We start from the raw sequence: 17073 nt of genomic DNA, 5'->3' as shown, positions 1-17073 counted from the left end.
CTACCTCATTCACACTGCAGTGAAAATAAGGCCAACAGAGTTCCACAGTGATATTTTACAACAAATACTACCCACAATTTCTAAACCAGGTGTTAGGTAATGGAGTCTGTAATTAGATGTAATTACTATTAAATAGTAATTTTAGATACATTTATGTAGAGATTTAAGATTATAGCCACTCAACAGAATAACAAGCCAATGTCATGCTTCTCACTTAGAATAGTTCAACATGAAGGCTGTGTACTTCACCTGCGTCATAGTCGTCCTCCAGAATGGCTTTCTGCTGCAGCCTCTGGAGCTTCAACATCATGGACTCGATCTGTGACAGAGACACCGAGAAGTGACGAGAGTCCAGAGAGCAGCACTGTTTAAACACTGACCACAGACAGCACTCAGACTAAAGCTGCAGGGGCCGAGGCGAGAACAAGTCAGCATTATGTCAAAAAAGTGTCAAAAGTGTGAAATAAGTCCCTTATTTCAATACAAAGGCTTTTATGGTATAATGATACAGTATATTATTGACACATATTGCAAATGTCTTCATAGGAAAAGGATGTGGTCGACATTGCAAAATGAGGAGCATTATTATTCATTGTGGTGTACATACATTGTAGGAGCCTAAATTATGTTTTGTTCTGTAAATAGTTTCAATGAGTTTAAGACATAATTATTTTGTTTGGTAACTTTATGGTTATTTTGGTTTATTTACTTTTCTTCATTTTGGTATTTGGTAATTGGTTTTTGTCATATTTTGTTTGGTTAGGCTATAGGTGTCGCTATATCATGACGCCGCACAGTGTCGCATTGGTGGGGATGGCACAGAATGGAGCCAAACAGTTTTTAGACCACTGCTACCCCTTTTTTTGTAATCCCCTGTCAGTCTGTCATGTAATGTATGTTTTTTCTCACTAAAGAGTTTTTAACTGCACTTCTTGACTCCATGGATTTTATTATTGACGGTGTTGGATTACTTTACGACATGCTAAGGGCGCAGCGAGTCATGCTGGCTTCATATAATTTTAGAACCTACATTTAGTCTAAAAACTCGCTCCAAGTGGACTACTGGACAGTGGAAATACCCGACAATCAGATGAGTACAAGTGGATCATGAACTTTTGTGCCAACACGGTGATTGAGGACGAAAACGCCGAAGCACTAGCCTCTCTTTGTTTGCTGCTGCTAACCTGGACCACGCCGTGGCGCGGCTATTACGCACGAGTGAATAACTTGGATAAAAGCCGTTTTCGTGGACATTCTGGACATTTCTGTGGATTATTCGTTCCTTCCTAATTCGTGGATTATTATTGTGGAAAAAGAACGATCAAAATGTCGGAAGATCTGGAGCAAATTGGAGAAAAACGGACAATAAAGTTGACCGAGCGGGCTATGGAGGACTACAAAACAAGGTACCTAAAAGCACGCAAACAAAAGTTGTCTCAAATATCAAGAATGATTAATCACCTTGATGAATTAATGAAAACGGATGAAAATGCAGATGTTGTCAAAAACAAAGTACGTGTGGATTATCACAGTTTGCATCAAGAGTTCTGTGAAATAAATGCGGGGCTTAAGAACTATATGTCCGAAGAGGATTATGTGGAGGATCAAAATACGTGGTTTGAACCTAAAAACAAGCACATAAATGACTATTTTTGGAAATGTGAGAACTGGATGAAGAATGTTTTGAAACCTACGGCACAAACTGAGCACGCAGCGGTGGGTGTGCTTGGCGCAAAGGCACCTGCACCAGCGCCCGTGGTCGAGGTCAGATCTTTACGCGCTGACCAAGTGGACAATAAGTCAACAAGGAGCGGAGCGCAAAGTCGGCGTTCGGGCTCATCTCATGGAAGCCGTAGTTCAACATCTTCGATCAGGATAAAGGCAGAGCTGGAACGCGCGTCATTACAAGTTAAAGCTGCTGCGCTACAGAAAAAGCTGGCTATCGAAAAAGAACAAGCTGAAATAATGGCACAAGAAAAGCTGAGAGCCGTGGAGTTTGAGACGCATCAAAAACGACTTGAGGCGGAAATTAAAGCAAAGAAAGAAATGCATGACATTCAAACCGCACTGGCTGAGTCGGAGGCTAAAATGGAGGTGTTGCAAAAATACAGCTCACAGTGCGTCCAGGCTCGTTCTGACTTTAGCAGTGATGGCGGTGATAATGAGGATGGTGATGGTGGTGTGAACAACGATGCTGATGGAGATGTATTGGACATTGATTATTCAGAGGCGCAACCATTGGAAAGGAAACAGCCGCTGCCATCTGCTGGATCAGAAATGAACAACATGCACAGAGAACTACCACCTGTATCCCAATTTCCATCTCGGCATGTTTGGCCAGCACCTAAGGTTTCATCAGCACCCAATCCTAGAAACAAGACACCACTGCCAACAGTCATGCCACCAAGAGCCTCAACAGCCCTCAACCTGGAATTAGCTGACGGGCCAGCCTTTGACAGCTTGTGCAAAGCCATAAATCAACAGGCCAGTGTTACTGACTATTTGGTGAAAAATCACAAGGCTACTCTACTTCCTGAAATAAAAATTTCAACGTTTAGCGGTGACCCACTTCAATTTCAGACCTTCATCAGATCTATTGAACACAGCATTGAGGGCCGCACAAGTGATGCATGCGACCGATTGCAGTTTCTTTTGCAATACACCAGTGGTCAACCACATGAACTGATAAAAAGCTGCATTCATATGGAGCCGACAGCTGGATATACTAAGGCAAAGACTTTGCTAAAAGAGTTTTTTGGAGACGATTTTAAAATTGCAGATGCCTATATGAAAGAAATAATGGACTGGCCAACAATTAGGTCAGAAGATGGCGCTGCACTACACTCTTTTGCACTGTTTCTCACTGGATGTTTCAATGCCATGTCAGATATCACTTACCTGGAAGATTTGGACAACACTACAAACATCAAGTTGCTGGTAAGCAAAGTTCCTTACAAACTTAAAGAAACTTGGAGGAAATGTGCATGTGATTTACAAGAAAGAACAAAACGGAGAGTAAAATTTAAGGATTTTGTCGATTTTATTACAAAACAAGCCAAATACATGGTACATCCACTTTATGGAAGCATAAAAGAAACAAATAGTGACTTTGTACCCTTCCACCAAAGATCAAAATCAAGGGTCCAAGATCCACCAAAGTCCAAGAAAGTCTTCAGCACAGCAGTTGTTTCTTCCTTGGTGGAAAACAAAGATGATACATCACAAAATCAGAAAGTGTCATACATACCTGTGGATGCAAATGCTAAACCTTGTGCTTACTGTAAAGGAGAGCATCACAGTCTTGCTGTCTGTAGGAAGCTCAAAGCCAAGTCGCACAAAGAAAAAATTGACTTTTTGAGACGCAGAGGTTTATGTTTTGCTTGTTTGAAACACGGACATATGGGCAATGGTTGTAAAGAAAAGGCAACTTGTCAAGAGTGTTCAGGACCACACCCAACTTTGCTGCACATGAATTTTAAACCAAAAGAATCACAATCTACAAACGAAAACCATGAGCAGCAAACGGTGTCAAGTGCTCTGGTACAGACTATGGAGACTCATCATCACACAGGGGCCGGTAAAGAAGACTGCACACTCTCTATTGTGCCGGTGTGTGTGAAAGCTGTAAAAGGGACTAAAGTAGTAAATACCTATGCATTTCTGGATCCAGGAAGCACAGCTACTTTTGCCACAGAGTCACTGATAAATGAACTGAATATGAATGGACATAACACAAGTATTTTGCTCAGGACAATGGGAAGAGAATCTGTTGTGAACACTTGTATTGTGAACGGACTGGAAATCAGCAGTTTGGATAGTGAGCACTTCATCCAGTTGTCTGAAGTTTACTCACAAAGGTCGATTCCAGTAAGCAAGGAGAACATCCCTCGCCAAGAAGATGTGAATAATTGGTCCCACCTGAAAGAAGTGAAAATCCCTGTTATCCAAGCCAACATTGGATTGCTCATCGGAGCAAATGTACCCAAAGCTATGGAACCACTTCAAGTGGTAAAAAGTGTGGATAACGGACCATACGCTGTGAGGACAATACTAGGCTGGACAATAAACGGGCCGCTGCGAGGTGGAGGAGAGACCAAACAGGATGATGCATGGACTAAAGTGACTGTAAACAGGATTTCAGTTGCCAGGTTGGATGAGTTGTGGCAGCTTCAGTTTAAACAGGACTTTCCTGATGCTGGACAAACTGAGGAGCTTGAGATGTCAAAGGATGATCATCAGTTTATTTCCATGGTGTCTCGATCTGCAGACCTGAAAAATGGACATTACAGTGTTTGTCTCCCAATCAAAAATGAATTTCTGCAAATGCCAAAAAATCGATCAGTGGCAGAGCAACGTGCACTGAATCTAAAGAGAAGATTTTCCAAAGATGACAGCTACTACAAGGAATATGTGGCATTTATGGATAACATTTTAGAGAAAGGCTATGCAGTGGAGATGACAAACGCTGAAAATGCAACATCTGCTGGTCGAAAATGGTACTTACCTCATCACGGAGTCAGACATCCTGTTAAACAAAAGCTGCGCGTTGTCTTTGATTCTGGAGCCAGTTTTCAAGGAACATCTCTGAATCAAGAACTACTGCAAGGACCAGATCTGACAAGCTCATTAGTTGGAGTGCTTTTGAGATTTCGTCAGGAGATTGTTGCCATGATGGCTGATGTGGAGGCCATGTTTTATCAAGTACGAGTCAGTGATGGTGATACAGACCTCCTCAGATTTCTCTGGTGGCCTCATGGCGATTACAGTAAAGAGCTGGTGGATCACAAGATGTTGGTACACATTTTTGGGGCTACGTCATCACCAAGTGTAGCTACTTTTGCAATGCAAAAATGTGCAACTGATTTTGGAGCTGAGTTCGGCCAAGAAGCAACAAAAACAGTCTTCAAGAACTTTTATGTAGATGACTGTATTAAGTCCGTCAAGGATGAAGACAGTGCTGTTTTACTTGCTGCTGCTCTGACTGAAATGCTGGCAAAAGGAGGCTTCAAGCTGACAAAGTGGTCCAGTAACAGCCGAACACTGCTCAATACAATACCAGTAAATGAACGAGCTACTGGATTTCAAGATTTGGATTTGGACAAAGATTGCTTACCAGTGGAGAGAGCTCTGGGAATACAGTGGTGTGCTGAAATGGATCAGTTCAAGTTCAAACTCAATCTCAAAGACCGTCCGCACACCAGAAGAGGATTGCTTTCCCTGGTTAGTTCCATTTTTGATCCACTGGGTTTGCTCGCTCCTGTCATTTTACCAGCGAAGAGACTTCTTCAGGAGTTATGTCGTCTGAAATATTCCTGGGATGAAGAGCTACCAGATGACATCATCAAAAGTTGGAAAAAGTGGCTTTCTGGCCTCAAGTTGCTGGAAGGATTTGGAGTTGCCAGATGCATCAAAACTAAGCACTTTGGTAAACCAGTCTCTGCACAGCTTCACCATTTTGCTGATGCGAGTGAAGATGCTTATGGCACGACAAGCTACCTGGTGCTGCACAATGACACTGGTGAACGCCCACTATCCCAAGGTTGGAGCTCACAGCTGCTACAGTTGCAGTGAAGATGGACACGCTGTTGAGAAAGGAGCTGGAATTGGAGCTAAAAGACTCAATATTTTGGTCTGACAGTACAGCAGTCATTAAGTACTTGAACAGTGAAACGTCAAGATTCAAAACCTTTGTGGCGAACCGTGTTACAGCCATTCTGCATCACTCACAACCGTGTCAGTGGAGGTATGTGAATTCCATCTCTAACCCTGCAGATTGTGCCTCCAGAGGGCTCACGGCAGAGGCCTTCCTGCAGAGTGAAAATTGGCTGTCTGGACCGAACTTTATTCTCCAGTCACCTGATCTGTGGCCCACCAATCCAGATCCCACAGTTTTGGTTTGTGAAGACCTGGAGGTGAAGAGAGTGGCTCAAATACACGCGGTTCAGGTACAACTCAGCAATGCGACAGACAAGTTAATGCTTCATTTTTCTTCCTGGATCAAGTTGAAGCGAGCTGTTGCTTGGTTTCTAAAGCTGAAAACGCTGTTGATGGAGCTGAGGATGAAAAGAAAGGAAATGTTGACTTCAAATCACAAAATGATGGATGTGAAATCAAAATCCAAAGGAGTTGATTTGACTTATGCTGATTTGGATGAAGCTGAAACAGAAATTGTGAAATATTTCCAAATGCAGTACTTTCAAGAGGACATAATGACGTTAAAGGAACACAACAGAGTCAAGAGAAGTAGCCCACTACACAAATTAAGTCCGGTGTTTAAAGACGGAGTGATGAGAGTAGGTGGAAGATTGAGTCGATCAGCCATGCCAGCTGAACTCAAGCAGCCAGTTATTCTACCGAAGCAGTCACATGTTGCCTCTCTTGTGCTGAGAAACGTTCATGAAGTTACAGCTCATGCAGGCAGAAATCACATGTTGGCTAAATTAAGAGAGAAGTTTTGGATTTCTGGGGCCGGTGGAGCTATCCGGAAGTTGCTCTCAAAATGCATTGCCTGCAGAAGGCTCCATGGCTCTACTGGGAAACAATTAATGGCTGACTTACCTGAATGTAGGCTGCTACCTGACGATCCGCCTTTTACCAGAGTTGGGATGGATTACTTTGGTCCTTTCCTGGTGCGAAGAGGAAGAGCCCAAGTAAAAAGATATGGAGTCATCTTCACATGTCTTGCTGTGAGAGCTGTCCACCTGGAAGTTGCATCTTCGTTGGACACGGATGCATGTCTTAATGCAATAAGGAGGTTTGCTGCAAGACGAGGACAAGTGAAGGAGATGTACTCTGACAATGGCACCAATCTGAAAGTAGCGGATGCGGAGTTGAAACAAGCTATTCAGCAATGGAACAGCAGCCAAATTGCAAAAAATCTGCAACAAAAGGGAGTTGCATGGCATTTCAACCCACCAGCAGGCTCGCACCATGGTGGCTGCTGGGAACGATTGATACGCTCTGTAAGAAAGATACTGAATGTGACATTGAAAGAGCAAGTTTTGGAAGAAGAAGGCCTACATACGCTGTTATGTGAAGCAGAAGCGGTCATTAACAGCAGACCTATTACAAGAGCTTCTTCAGATTTGCATGATTTGGAGGCCCTAACGCCTAATCACTTGCTTTTGCTCAAAACTAAACCATCGTTGCCCCCTGGTGTTTTCAATAAGGAGGATCAATATGCCAGGAGAAGATGGAAACAAGTCCAGTACCTGGCAGATATCTTCTGGAAGCGCTGGTGTAAAGAATACCTCACACAGCTACAGGAACGCCAGAGGTGGTCCACAACTGGAAGAAATCTTCACGTGGGAGATATAGTGATGATCGTGGATGAGAGCTCACCCAGAAACTCATGGCTACTTGGAAGAGTGGTAGAGACTTTTCCCGACAGAAAAGGTCTCATCCGTCAAGTCAAAGTCAGGACCAAAATCTCTGAGCTGTTGCGGCCAGTGACAAAGCTGTGTCTACTACAAGAAGCTGAAGAGACATGAGTTCTATAACCTGATTAGACTCCTTGAACCATCTATGTTTGAGGCTCCCTTTAATGAATTAATCTGTTGGTAATTGTTACGTAAACTTGCTAACAATTAGGGGCCGGTAATGTAGGAGCCTAAATTATGTTTTGTTCTGTAAATAGTTTCAATGAGTTTAAGACATAATTATTTTGTTTGGTAACTTTATGGTTATTTTGGTTTATTTACTTTTCTTCATTTTGGTATTTGGTAATTGGTTTTTGTCATATTTTGTTTGGTTAGGCTATAGGTGTCGCTATATCATGACGCCGCACAGTGTCGCATTGGTGGGGATGGCACAGAATGGAGCCAAACAGTTTTTAGACCACTGCTACCCCTTTTTTTGTAATCCCCTGTCAGTCTGTCATGTAATGTATGTTTTTTCTCACTAAAGAGTTTTTAACTGCACTTCTTGACTCCATGGATTTTATTATTGACGGTGTTGGATTACTTTACGACATGCTAAGGGCGCAGCGAGTCATGCTGGCTTCATATAATTTTAGAACCTACATACATTGTTAGCCAGATATCATGACTTTCTCGTATCTAACAGTATAAATGTAAATTAATTAAGATTTAAATTATTTTGCAATGATTTATTTAATGTTTTTTTGTCCAATAGGTGTCTGTTTGTACTGTCTTGTTCTGTACTTCTAACTTTTGTTATCAAGAAAGGCAAACCGGATAACAAAAGAAAAGGAATATATCAGCTGTGAAAACCTTGCCTGTAAAGAATGGGGTCATTAGCAATCCATTTGGAAAATTTTGACCAAAATTAACAAACAAAAGCATAAACAAACTTTTTTTGGTTGGAAATTGAGGAAAAACTTCAGTTATCCTGCAGTGCCTTTGAGTGCAGCCCACTGTAGCATATATTGTTTCATGTCGCGTGTCTTTAAACCCACCTTGGTGTGCGCGCGGTTGTTCTGTAGACACTCTTGCAGCACTTGGTCGTACTTCTTCACCAGACTGTCCCGGCCCTGCTGCTCCGTGGAGGCCGGGGTGGCGCTCTCATACCCGGAGGTGACGGAGGAGGCCGAGGCCGTGTCCGAATCCACAGACAGGGACGACGTGACCTCCGTGTCCACAGAACGAGCGTCGATATCGGGTAAGTCTGACCCGGACACCCCTCCTGTCCCGGCGCTCCACAGGCCGTCCCTCCAAAGCTCCTCTTTCTCCGCTCCGTGCGAGGAATGGACATTGTGTGAGCGACTTGACTGGTCCAAAGACAAAGTGGTGAGATTCGGTTCTGCCAGCGTGTGCAAATCTTGGCTACAATTGAGAGACTGCTGGATGAAACTAAAACTTGAGTTGAACGAGGTCTCGAAGGTGGGTGATTTTGGGATTGTCCTGACTTCAGATTTTGACATTAAGTGCTTGTTTTTATTGCATGTGCCGTTACAGTTCACAGGGGAATGTGCAGAAGTGGTTGAACCTATGATGTCCGTGTGCAATGAGCGATTTGCCGGTTTATTCGCTCGATTCACAGAGTTCGTGGCATGCGCTGTTGCGTCATTAGAAGTGCAGGCATGACGTCCGGATTTCCCGTTCCTCAAAGCGCCACACCCTTCCTCCTCCTCCTCCTCCTCCACGTCTCCCCCCTCCTTCTCATCTCCATCGTCACGGCTGCCGTCCTGTCGCCTGTCTCCCCTCGCGAAACCAGGTCGCTTGTGGAGAAGCCTCTTCCGACCGGCGCTGCCAACTGACCCAGATGCCCTGCCACTGCCACCTGTGGACAGAACAGATTATGCTCCAAGTCAGGAGAGGAGATTATGGACGGCCCAGCTTATCCAATTGACTGGAAGCAACTGGACACTGGATAAGCTAATTACACAAGAATGAGGGAAATGTCATGAAGCGGTTCTTATCAACACCTCATTGATTTTGGTTGGGGCTAAAGCTAACACGAAGCGAAATGAATGGAAAACAAGCGGGGCAGCGGTTTGAGATTTTTTTTTCCCCATGGGTTTGCTCCAGCTGTTGGAAATACCAGAGCCTCGCTGTCATGCGGCGTCCAGGACCCGCCCCCAAAACACAACAAGAGATTGGTGTGAATTGGTTTGAAAAGCAACAGAGTCTGAACTTCAGAAACTAAGACGTAGAATTGTAAACACTTATTTCAGATGCTCTTCCTGATGCAACCTGCAACATACTCTATCACAATATACAAAAATGCACATTGATTAACCTTTTGACCCCCGCCTTAACCAAGCGCATTTTCCCCAGTTCAGCTTTACCTGAATCTTAAAAGCTTCTTGACCCGCGAGCTCACAGCTAAGGCCAGTGTAACGCCTCATTTTGAAAGCTTTTTTTTACTTTTCATAACTTTTTTGTCGCATTGTCACTTCTTTGTTGTCACATTTTAGAAGTGTTTGTGTATTTTTTTGTCCGTTTTTTCATTTTCTCTCGTTTGCCACTCTTTTGTTGTGTGTTTGTCCTGTTTTTGACTCTTTTTTGTCGAATCTTAGTTGCTTTTTTGTCACTATTTTGACACTCTTCTTTTGTTGCCTTTTCATCACTTCTTAGTCATGTTTTCATCTCTTTTTTCGCTATTGTGTTAATGTAGCTCATCCGGTACGTTTGTGTCAATTTTTTGCCGTTCTTTTGCTGATTTTTTGTCACTTTTTCTTGTGTTTTCATCCTTGTTTTCGTCACTGTTCGATGCTTTTAGATTTGGGTAATGCCAAACTGGAGAAAATGTGCAGGCGAGTGTTAAGAGGTTAAAGGTCAGGGGCTCCCAAAGGTACCGTGCAAAGAATCTAGAACCCCCACAGTGAAAAAGAACAAATAATGTGGACAATATCAGGGGAAAAACAGTTCAAATCTGGTTTAGTGATATGTATTTGCATTGTTTATGTTGTTTTGTGTCCTTAATTCAGAAATCTATCCCTTTTTCAATTAGGAACATTATATTGTCTTTCATTTTAATATCTTGAATTGGGACTTTTAGCTCGGTGCCAAGACCCACTACTTTCACATTGGCCACATCGCTGTAAACTGTGCTCTTGTCTAATAATTAACTCGGACCATCAGTGCTGTCAGAAAAATGAGATCGACAAAATGGACCAATCACAAAGACTCGTCTGTGCCTGGACCGTCCCACCTGCTGCCGCCTCAGGCCGATTATACAGATAATGTGTGGGACCCAGAGGAGGACTGCGGGCAGAAGAGGAGAAGACTCAAATGTTAGGAATAAACGGGGTCTTTGTGCACAGCTGCGCCACTCGCTCACTACACACACACACGCACGCACGCACACACACACACACACACACACACACTCAAACTCAAAGGCACCACTGTCACTGAGGCTTTTGTAGTACGACAGTGAGGGTATTTATAGTGTTGACGTGCAACTTTAAAGTACTTGGTAGAAATTCAACAGTGATTCTAATGCCATATATACCGTTAAAATTGTACAACACTGGACTCATATAGCATCTCCAATTGTTATTCTCTGAGGTGAAGAAATTAATGATTTGCTCGTTCATTGATGCAAAAATGAAAGAAAAAAAAAACATTATGATCTTTATTTTGATTAAACCAGGGACCCTACACACTCATCACACAGTCTATTCAAGGTAGTGCCTTCAGGGAGGAGACTGCGAAATCCACGGGGCCAGGTCCAGTCGACTGAAGAACACTTATATCCACCAAGCTGAACTCCCTCCCTTCCCTGCCCTCTCTATGCTTCACGCCTCAGCCCCACCCCACACCAAGGGTTTGAGAGAAACGTACATTATGGATTGACAATATAATCTTTTGAATCTATAATATTCTAATATGGCAAAAATCAAAGAAAAAGGATATACAAATGTTGCATTTCTATAATAGCAGGCTCTATAAGAGCCTGCACAAAATATAGCAATACATAAGATAGTTAATAGAGTTCGGGAAATTCCACAGTTACCATGGAGCTAACATTAGCTAAAAACAAAATAAAAAGTGGAGAAAATAACCTTGGAACAACCCTGTTTGTTGCCTAGTTACTGCTGGTAAATACATCTAACACACTGTGGTGTCCATGTGTTTTAATGTAAACAATAACGCCAGTATTTAAAGTCTTATAATCTCCATTAGTTTACAATTGCTGCTAATCTCATAATGCTTAGCGATATGACGACACATTCCTAAACTCTATTGAGATAAAAAAAAAAAAAAAACATGCTAAAATAAAGTAAATGACCCACTAGTAGGACTGTCACAACAACAAAATTTGAACCTCAATATATTGAGGCAGGGAAATATTGCGATAAACGATATTATTGTGGACCACTTGATGCCACTGAAACGAGCTAAAAAAGAATGGAAATCTTAGTAATCCCTTGTTCTTAAAGTGCATAGTAACTTTTCCACATGAATTAGGCCTGTCATGATTTTGAAATTCGAGATTGAGGTAGGAAAATATCACGATAAACAATTTTACTGACTCTAAAGATACCAGAGACTTTCAACTTTAAAGCATGAAAATGACAGTAAACCTGTGTTCTAAAAGTGCTTAATCCCACCCTAAACTGCAAAAACATGAAATATAATCTAGCACAATTTACTTCAGTTAAAAATTATACGTTTGCAAAAAAAGAATAGGGAGAAATGCTAATCAATGAACAGCCGATAAATATTGAGGCCAAAAATGTATTGTTTACCTGTTGATATAGTAATTATCGTGACAACCCAACCCTCTAGAAATATGTTTTTCATAGTTGAGATAATGTTTGATTTATGAATTGTTTTGCCATGGCAGTGATTATCCACATATGTTGGGAATGAAGATGCCAAACAAACAAAACTGCAGCCGCAGTCTGTAGCTCCGCCCTCTGACCTCTACGATGTTAGGACTGAACCACGTGACCGGACGGAGAGACAGACATCTATAAAAAGTGGACAGTCTCTGGATTCTATAATAGTCCAGTGATACCGCAGCCTGACTTATGTTTTTGTGTTTTTTTTAAGTCTAGTGTCTCTTGGGGTGTAGCTCATTGCAACATTTTGTGGTGTATGGTTGAATTAAATTGAAAACATTAGGCAGCAAGTATTGTCTATTTTGGGAGAAATGAAAGACGTTCAAAACGAGATGTTCTCGTAAGTTAGTCAAAAAGGCATTTAATTGGCTGCTTTCTTTGCTTTCTACAACCGCTTAAGAGCTACAATAGGGGCATGCAAGTCAAAAGAGGGGAGCTAAGAATGCGAAATGCCAAACCGGAGCAAACCATAGCAGCAGCAAATGCTCTAAAAAACTGCCATCTTCCAACTCCTGTCCACGTCTTCAATTCATTATCTACATGATCCCATGAATATCACAATTTAACAATTTATCAATGCATCCTATCCACAGCTCTCATGTGGCCATAGCAATTTACAATTCAAAACAATTTAGGTACATTTTTAAGGGGTAAAGGTCCCCCCGGAAAACAATCATGTGACTGAATCCCATTGATGAGAGAACAAAGCAATACTCAAGATTAATACTACAGCACCAAAGCAGTTAGTTTGTTTTGGGCTTCATGACCCATTTCAGTCCTTACGATTCTTGCTCCTGTCTACACTTGACACACTTTGCAATTGGATTTATTCACACATCCATGCCGACAGTAGTAATTGTCCGATTGTCTCCATCCCGAGTCCAAGTCAATGGCCTTGAGTGAAAGCCCATACGGTCTACCGGGATCACCGCCTCGCTCTCATGTTACACTTTAGTGCTTTCCCTGAGCAACCTCAAGAAACCCAACACCATGTATGGGTCGCCAATGCAGACATTCGCCATCTGCTGCGGTAATGTCATAATATAGCACTTCTAAGAGTGAACGAGGTGAAAGAGAAAGCCTGACACTGTATCCGCGCCATGCTTCAATCGAACTGGGAGCCTCTCTGTTCAGTGAAAAGGGGAAGGAAATGCCTCAAGCCCCATTGTATGTGCTTGTGTTGACGTTTGGGGCATCGACATCATGGTCAGAGTGTAATGTGCCTCTTCCTGGAAGATTCGGAGCTGAAATAGATTGGCAGGAAGAAGCTAAGAAATCATGGTGTATATCAAATGGAGCAACAACTACGCTCCTTTTGTTCCTAATTGCAGAACATGTGCCTTTTTGACCACAATCTTTATCATAAATCACGGTGAAAGATAACAGAGGAATGTTCAATGCATTCCAGAAGATTTGGTCAATAGATACAGTGTGCAGGATCTCTCTCGTGTAATGGGAAATGCAAAGCAGAGCTCCATGATTGTTTAATTATTATTTTAATTCAATTGTGATTGCAGTTAGAGTTTTAAAATCAGTATTCAGTGTGAACATTTTTAACTGATAATAGCAAGCTTGTTTGTTTTATAGCATCTGATTTATTTATTTTGTTGGATATGATTTTGACTTATAATATAATAAAAAGAAGTTAAAGATGTATGTGTATGATGTGGAAAGACCCCAGAGTAAGTAGTAGAAGTAGTACGCTGCTGATGCTAATGAGAATTGGAGAAGACTTAAATATTGCCTCTTACTGTAATTGATTAATTCTATGTTGATGTTTTTATTGATTGTATTTGTTTTCTTGTATTTATGCAACTGTGAAGCACTTTGAATTGCCTTGTGTATGAATTGTGCTCTACAAATAAACTTGCCTTGCCTTGCCTTGCCTAAATCATCGCTGTAAACGTCTAGAGTATGTATGAGACAATCAAAAACCAAATGTATGCATCATATATTCTTATGAAATTTCCAATATACTGATGTTGGTCGACAGTTTCGCTCACATGCAGATTTTCATGAAGGTCAATGTCAACGTTATTTATAAAGCACATTTAAAAACAGCCTCAGTTAACTAAAGTGCAGTACAGGTACAGTATGTACAATATACACAATAAAACTTAAACACAGGTAATGTAAAAGGCACAAACTGTGTCTGGTCTACATTGAACTGAAGGCCAAAGCAAAGAGGTGGGTTTTTAATTTGGTTTTGAACTCTTCTACAGACTGAGCCGAGCGTGCATGTAGAGAAATGCTGTTCCAAGGTTTAGGGGCAACGTGAAGCAAGGTTCATTTTGGATTCTCGTTTTCAATCAAGCCTTGTCACAAAGTAATGGGCCCTCGCATCCTATTCAAACTGCGCAACGAAAGCGCATGCATAGCAATGAAGAGCTTCACCAGTCTGGGAAAATGTAACGCCTTGCTACAAAGAGGCCGGATTATTTACCTTTGGAGATTAAAGAGGCCCAGGACAGAGCCCGTAGGTTAAACACTGGATCCCATTGGTGGGATGTGATTGGAGTGCTTAGACCTGAGAGGCGAGGAATGTGAAGGATCTCATAAAAACGACAGAAACATTTGAGGAACAAGCTTTTTCTGCAGCGTCAGACGCAAACACATGCAGTGAGGCCATACGCAAGTCAGCAGCAGTCAACAGATGTGCAGCAACTCGCTGCTTATGAGACACAGTGGGAGAAAAGAGGAAGAGAAAGTTCCTTACAAAATGACACAATGACTAATAGATCAACATGGACGGTAAACATTATTATATTGAGGGGAACATTTTCCTGTATCTGAAAAGATGACTTTATTCAGTAGCTCCCTTCATGACCAGAGTCGTCTAATTTTATGATGCAGATGCTAAAACATTTCTAAGATAATCTTTAGCTGTGACCTATAAGAACATGGCATACTGTATAAATAAAAGAACAAGGGTTTTGTGGTCTCTCCATGCACTGTGAAAGATCAATACGGTTCAATAGAGATGGCAGGAAACCCCCATTAAAGACTGTGACATCAGCTGCCAACTGGAGCAACATGGACTGAAACAGCAGCTTCCTGTCTCATCACATGGGGGTCATCATCTGAAATGGATGCACTCATGAAGTCCATAGAGACTGTTCATTTACATCGTTTTCCACACCACTCATGCAGAATAAACGTATCAAACAGCTGATCCCACGTGAAAAGAGGTTACTGTGGGTTATCAGGGCCGATATAGGCTGCATTATTGTGTTTAAATGGTTCAAGTGTAGCTGTTAAAGTAGCAACAGTGAGATCTTTATGAGGGACTGTAGGTTCACCTTTATACAATAATAAGGCATTGATGTTTGGTTTGAGATGATGCTTGCTGTATCCTATGGCAATGCATATTCTCAGGACTGCTTATTACAGTATGTCCTTGCTCTGGAAACATTGACTGACTGTTTTCCTGCCATCTCTATTGAACCATGTTGCTTAATACCTTTGTAATGAAGACAGTCAAATGCATCTTAGTGAGCTGTGATAGACTTTGTGATTGTATTGGGTTTTATGCAGCCTATTATTGACAAGTGTGGCAAATACTGAATGTGGATAAGTGATATAATCCAGAATCAAGACTTTAAATGACGAAACAACATTTAAAGGTGCACTATGTAACTTTATAAGTGAAAAAAAAAATCTTTTAAGCTTTAAGCGACTCAGTGGGTGCAGCTTGGCACCTTTGCTTTCCCTCACAGTGGACTTTATGACGCTCCGGGATCAATTGTTTTAGGAGTTCGGCCCAGAAACTTGCCTGAAACCCCAAAACAATTGATTCTGGAGCATCATAGAGGCCACCGTGAGGGAAGCAAAGGTGCCATGCTGCACCTATAGAGCCACTGAGTCACTAGAAGGTCAAACATGCACAAATATTAAGTTATTATTTTCTTTCCACATAAAAAGTTGCATAGTACAGCTTTAAAAATCTATGTCAACAACAGACAGGAAGAAAGTGTCAAGCGTTCACTTTCATATTTAAGCTTTGCCTGCTGTATCTTTAAGGCTGAGACTGACAGCGTGGATGGTGCGCAGATGTGGGATAAACAGACTTGTTCTTTCATGGGTTAACTTTTTCCTTGCGTTTGACAATAGATCCTCAGCGACAGCGCCAATCCATATAAGAGCAACACTATCCAGAAAGCATGCGCCAAAAGCTCGAGTTCCCTGTCTATTTCCTAAAACTCAGCAGCTGATTATTAACGCTTACAGTAGTCCGTTGTGTTACCTTCTTGGACTTGGCTGCGGTGCAGGAGGGGGCTGCTGTGGCTTTGGCGCTCCAAGCCAAGAAGTCCTGCGAACATCTTCCCACGACCGGCTTTAGTCCAAGACGTCACTTGTTGGAAGACTTCTCGTAAAGACCATGATTTTTTCTCTCTACAGCGATGGCACTTGTGGTATTGTCCCTTTAGAATGACCCAGATCTAGCCTGTTGTGAGTTTAACCGGCTTTGTCCACATAAACATTTCCTGATGCGAGAAGCTCTCCAGTTGTGCGCGGTCCCCAGCCTTTGGTGCTAAACTACAACTAAAATAAAGTTACGCTCGTTCGTTTCCTATGAAGACAAAGGGGGAATTGCAGGATTAACCGAGCAGGCATCCACAAGTGAAAAATGAGGCGTTATAAATCTCCTGATCAGTGCGTCCGCGTGTAATCCGCTATTCGATGCGCCTCTGCGTCCTGTGTGCGTCGTGCTGCTGCTGCTGGACCAACGCGAGAAGCTCCTACGTGTTCAGGAATTTGAGTCCACGCTCCTCCAGACCGCCTCACACACCGACAGCATTTAAGATCATTTACACTTGGCT

At 42.1% G+C, this 17073-nt stretch overlaps 1 protein-coding gene across 3 annotated transcripts in view; it reads right to left on the bottom strand.

The window, feature by feature from the left end:
- The window catches only part of disc1 (DISC1 scaffold protein), a 101458-nt gene extending 84385 nt beyond the window's left edge, over positions 1–17073 (bottom strand). For all 3 annotated transcript variants that reach the window (XM_079559736.1, XM_079559737.1, XM_079559738.1), the window contains exons 1-3: positions 16497–17073; positions 8417–9240; positions 250–319 (exon numbers count right to left, since the gene is read on the bottom strand). In XM_079559736.1, coding sequence (XP_079415862.1) covers positions 250–319; positions 8417–9240; positions 16497–16572 — 970 coding nt within the window. In that variant the 5' untranslated portion in view covers positions 16573–17073. The remainder of the gene's footprint in view (positions 1–249; positions 320–8416; positions 9241–16496) is intronic.

The sequence above is a fragment of the Gobius niger genome, assembly GCF_951799975.1.
Source record: "Gobius niger genome assembly, chromosome: 7".
In the NCBI taxonomy this organism is placed as follows: Eukaryota; Metazoa; Chordata; class Actinopteri; order Gobiiformes; family Gobiidae; genus Gobius; species Gobius niger.
The sequence above is the reverse complement of the archived record's forward strand: the minus strand, read 5'-3'. Positions and strand labels throughout refer to the sequence as shown.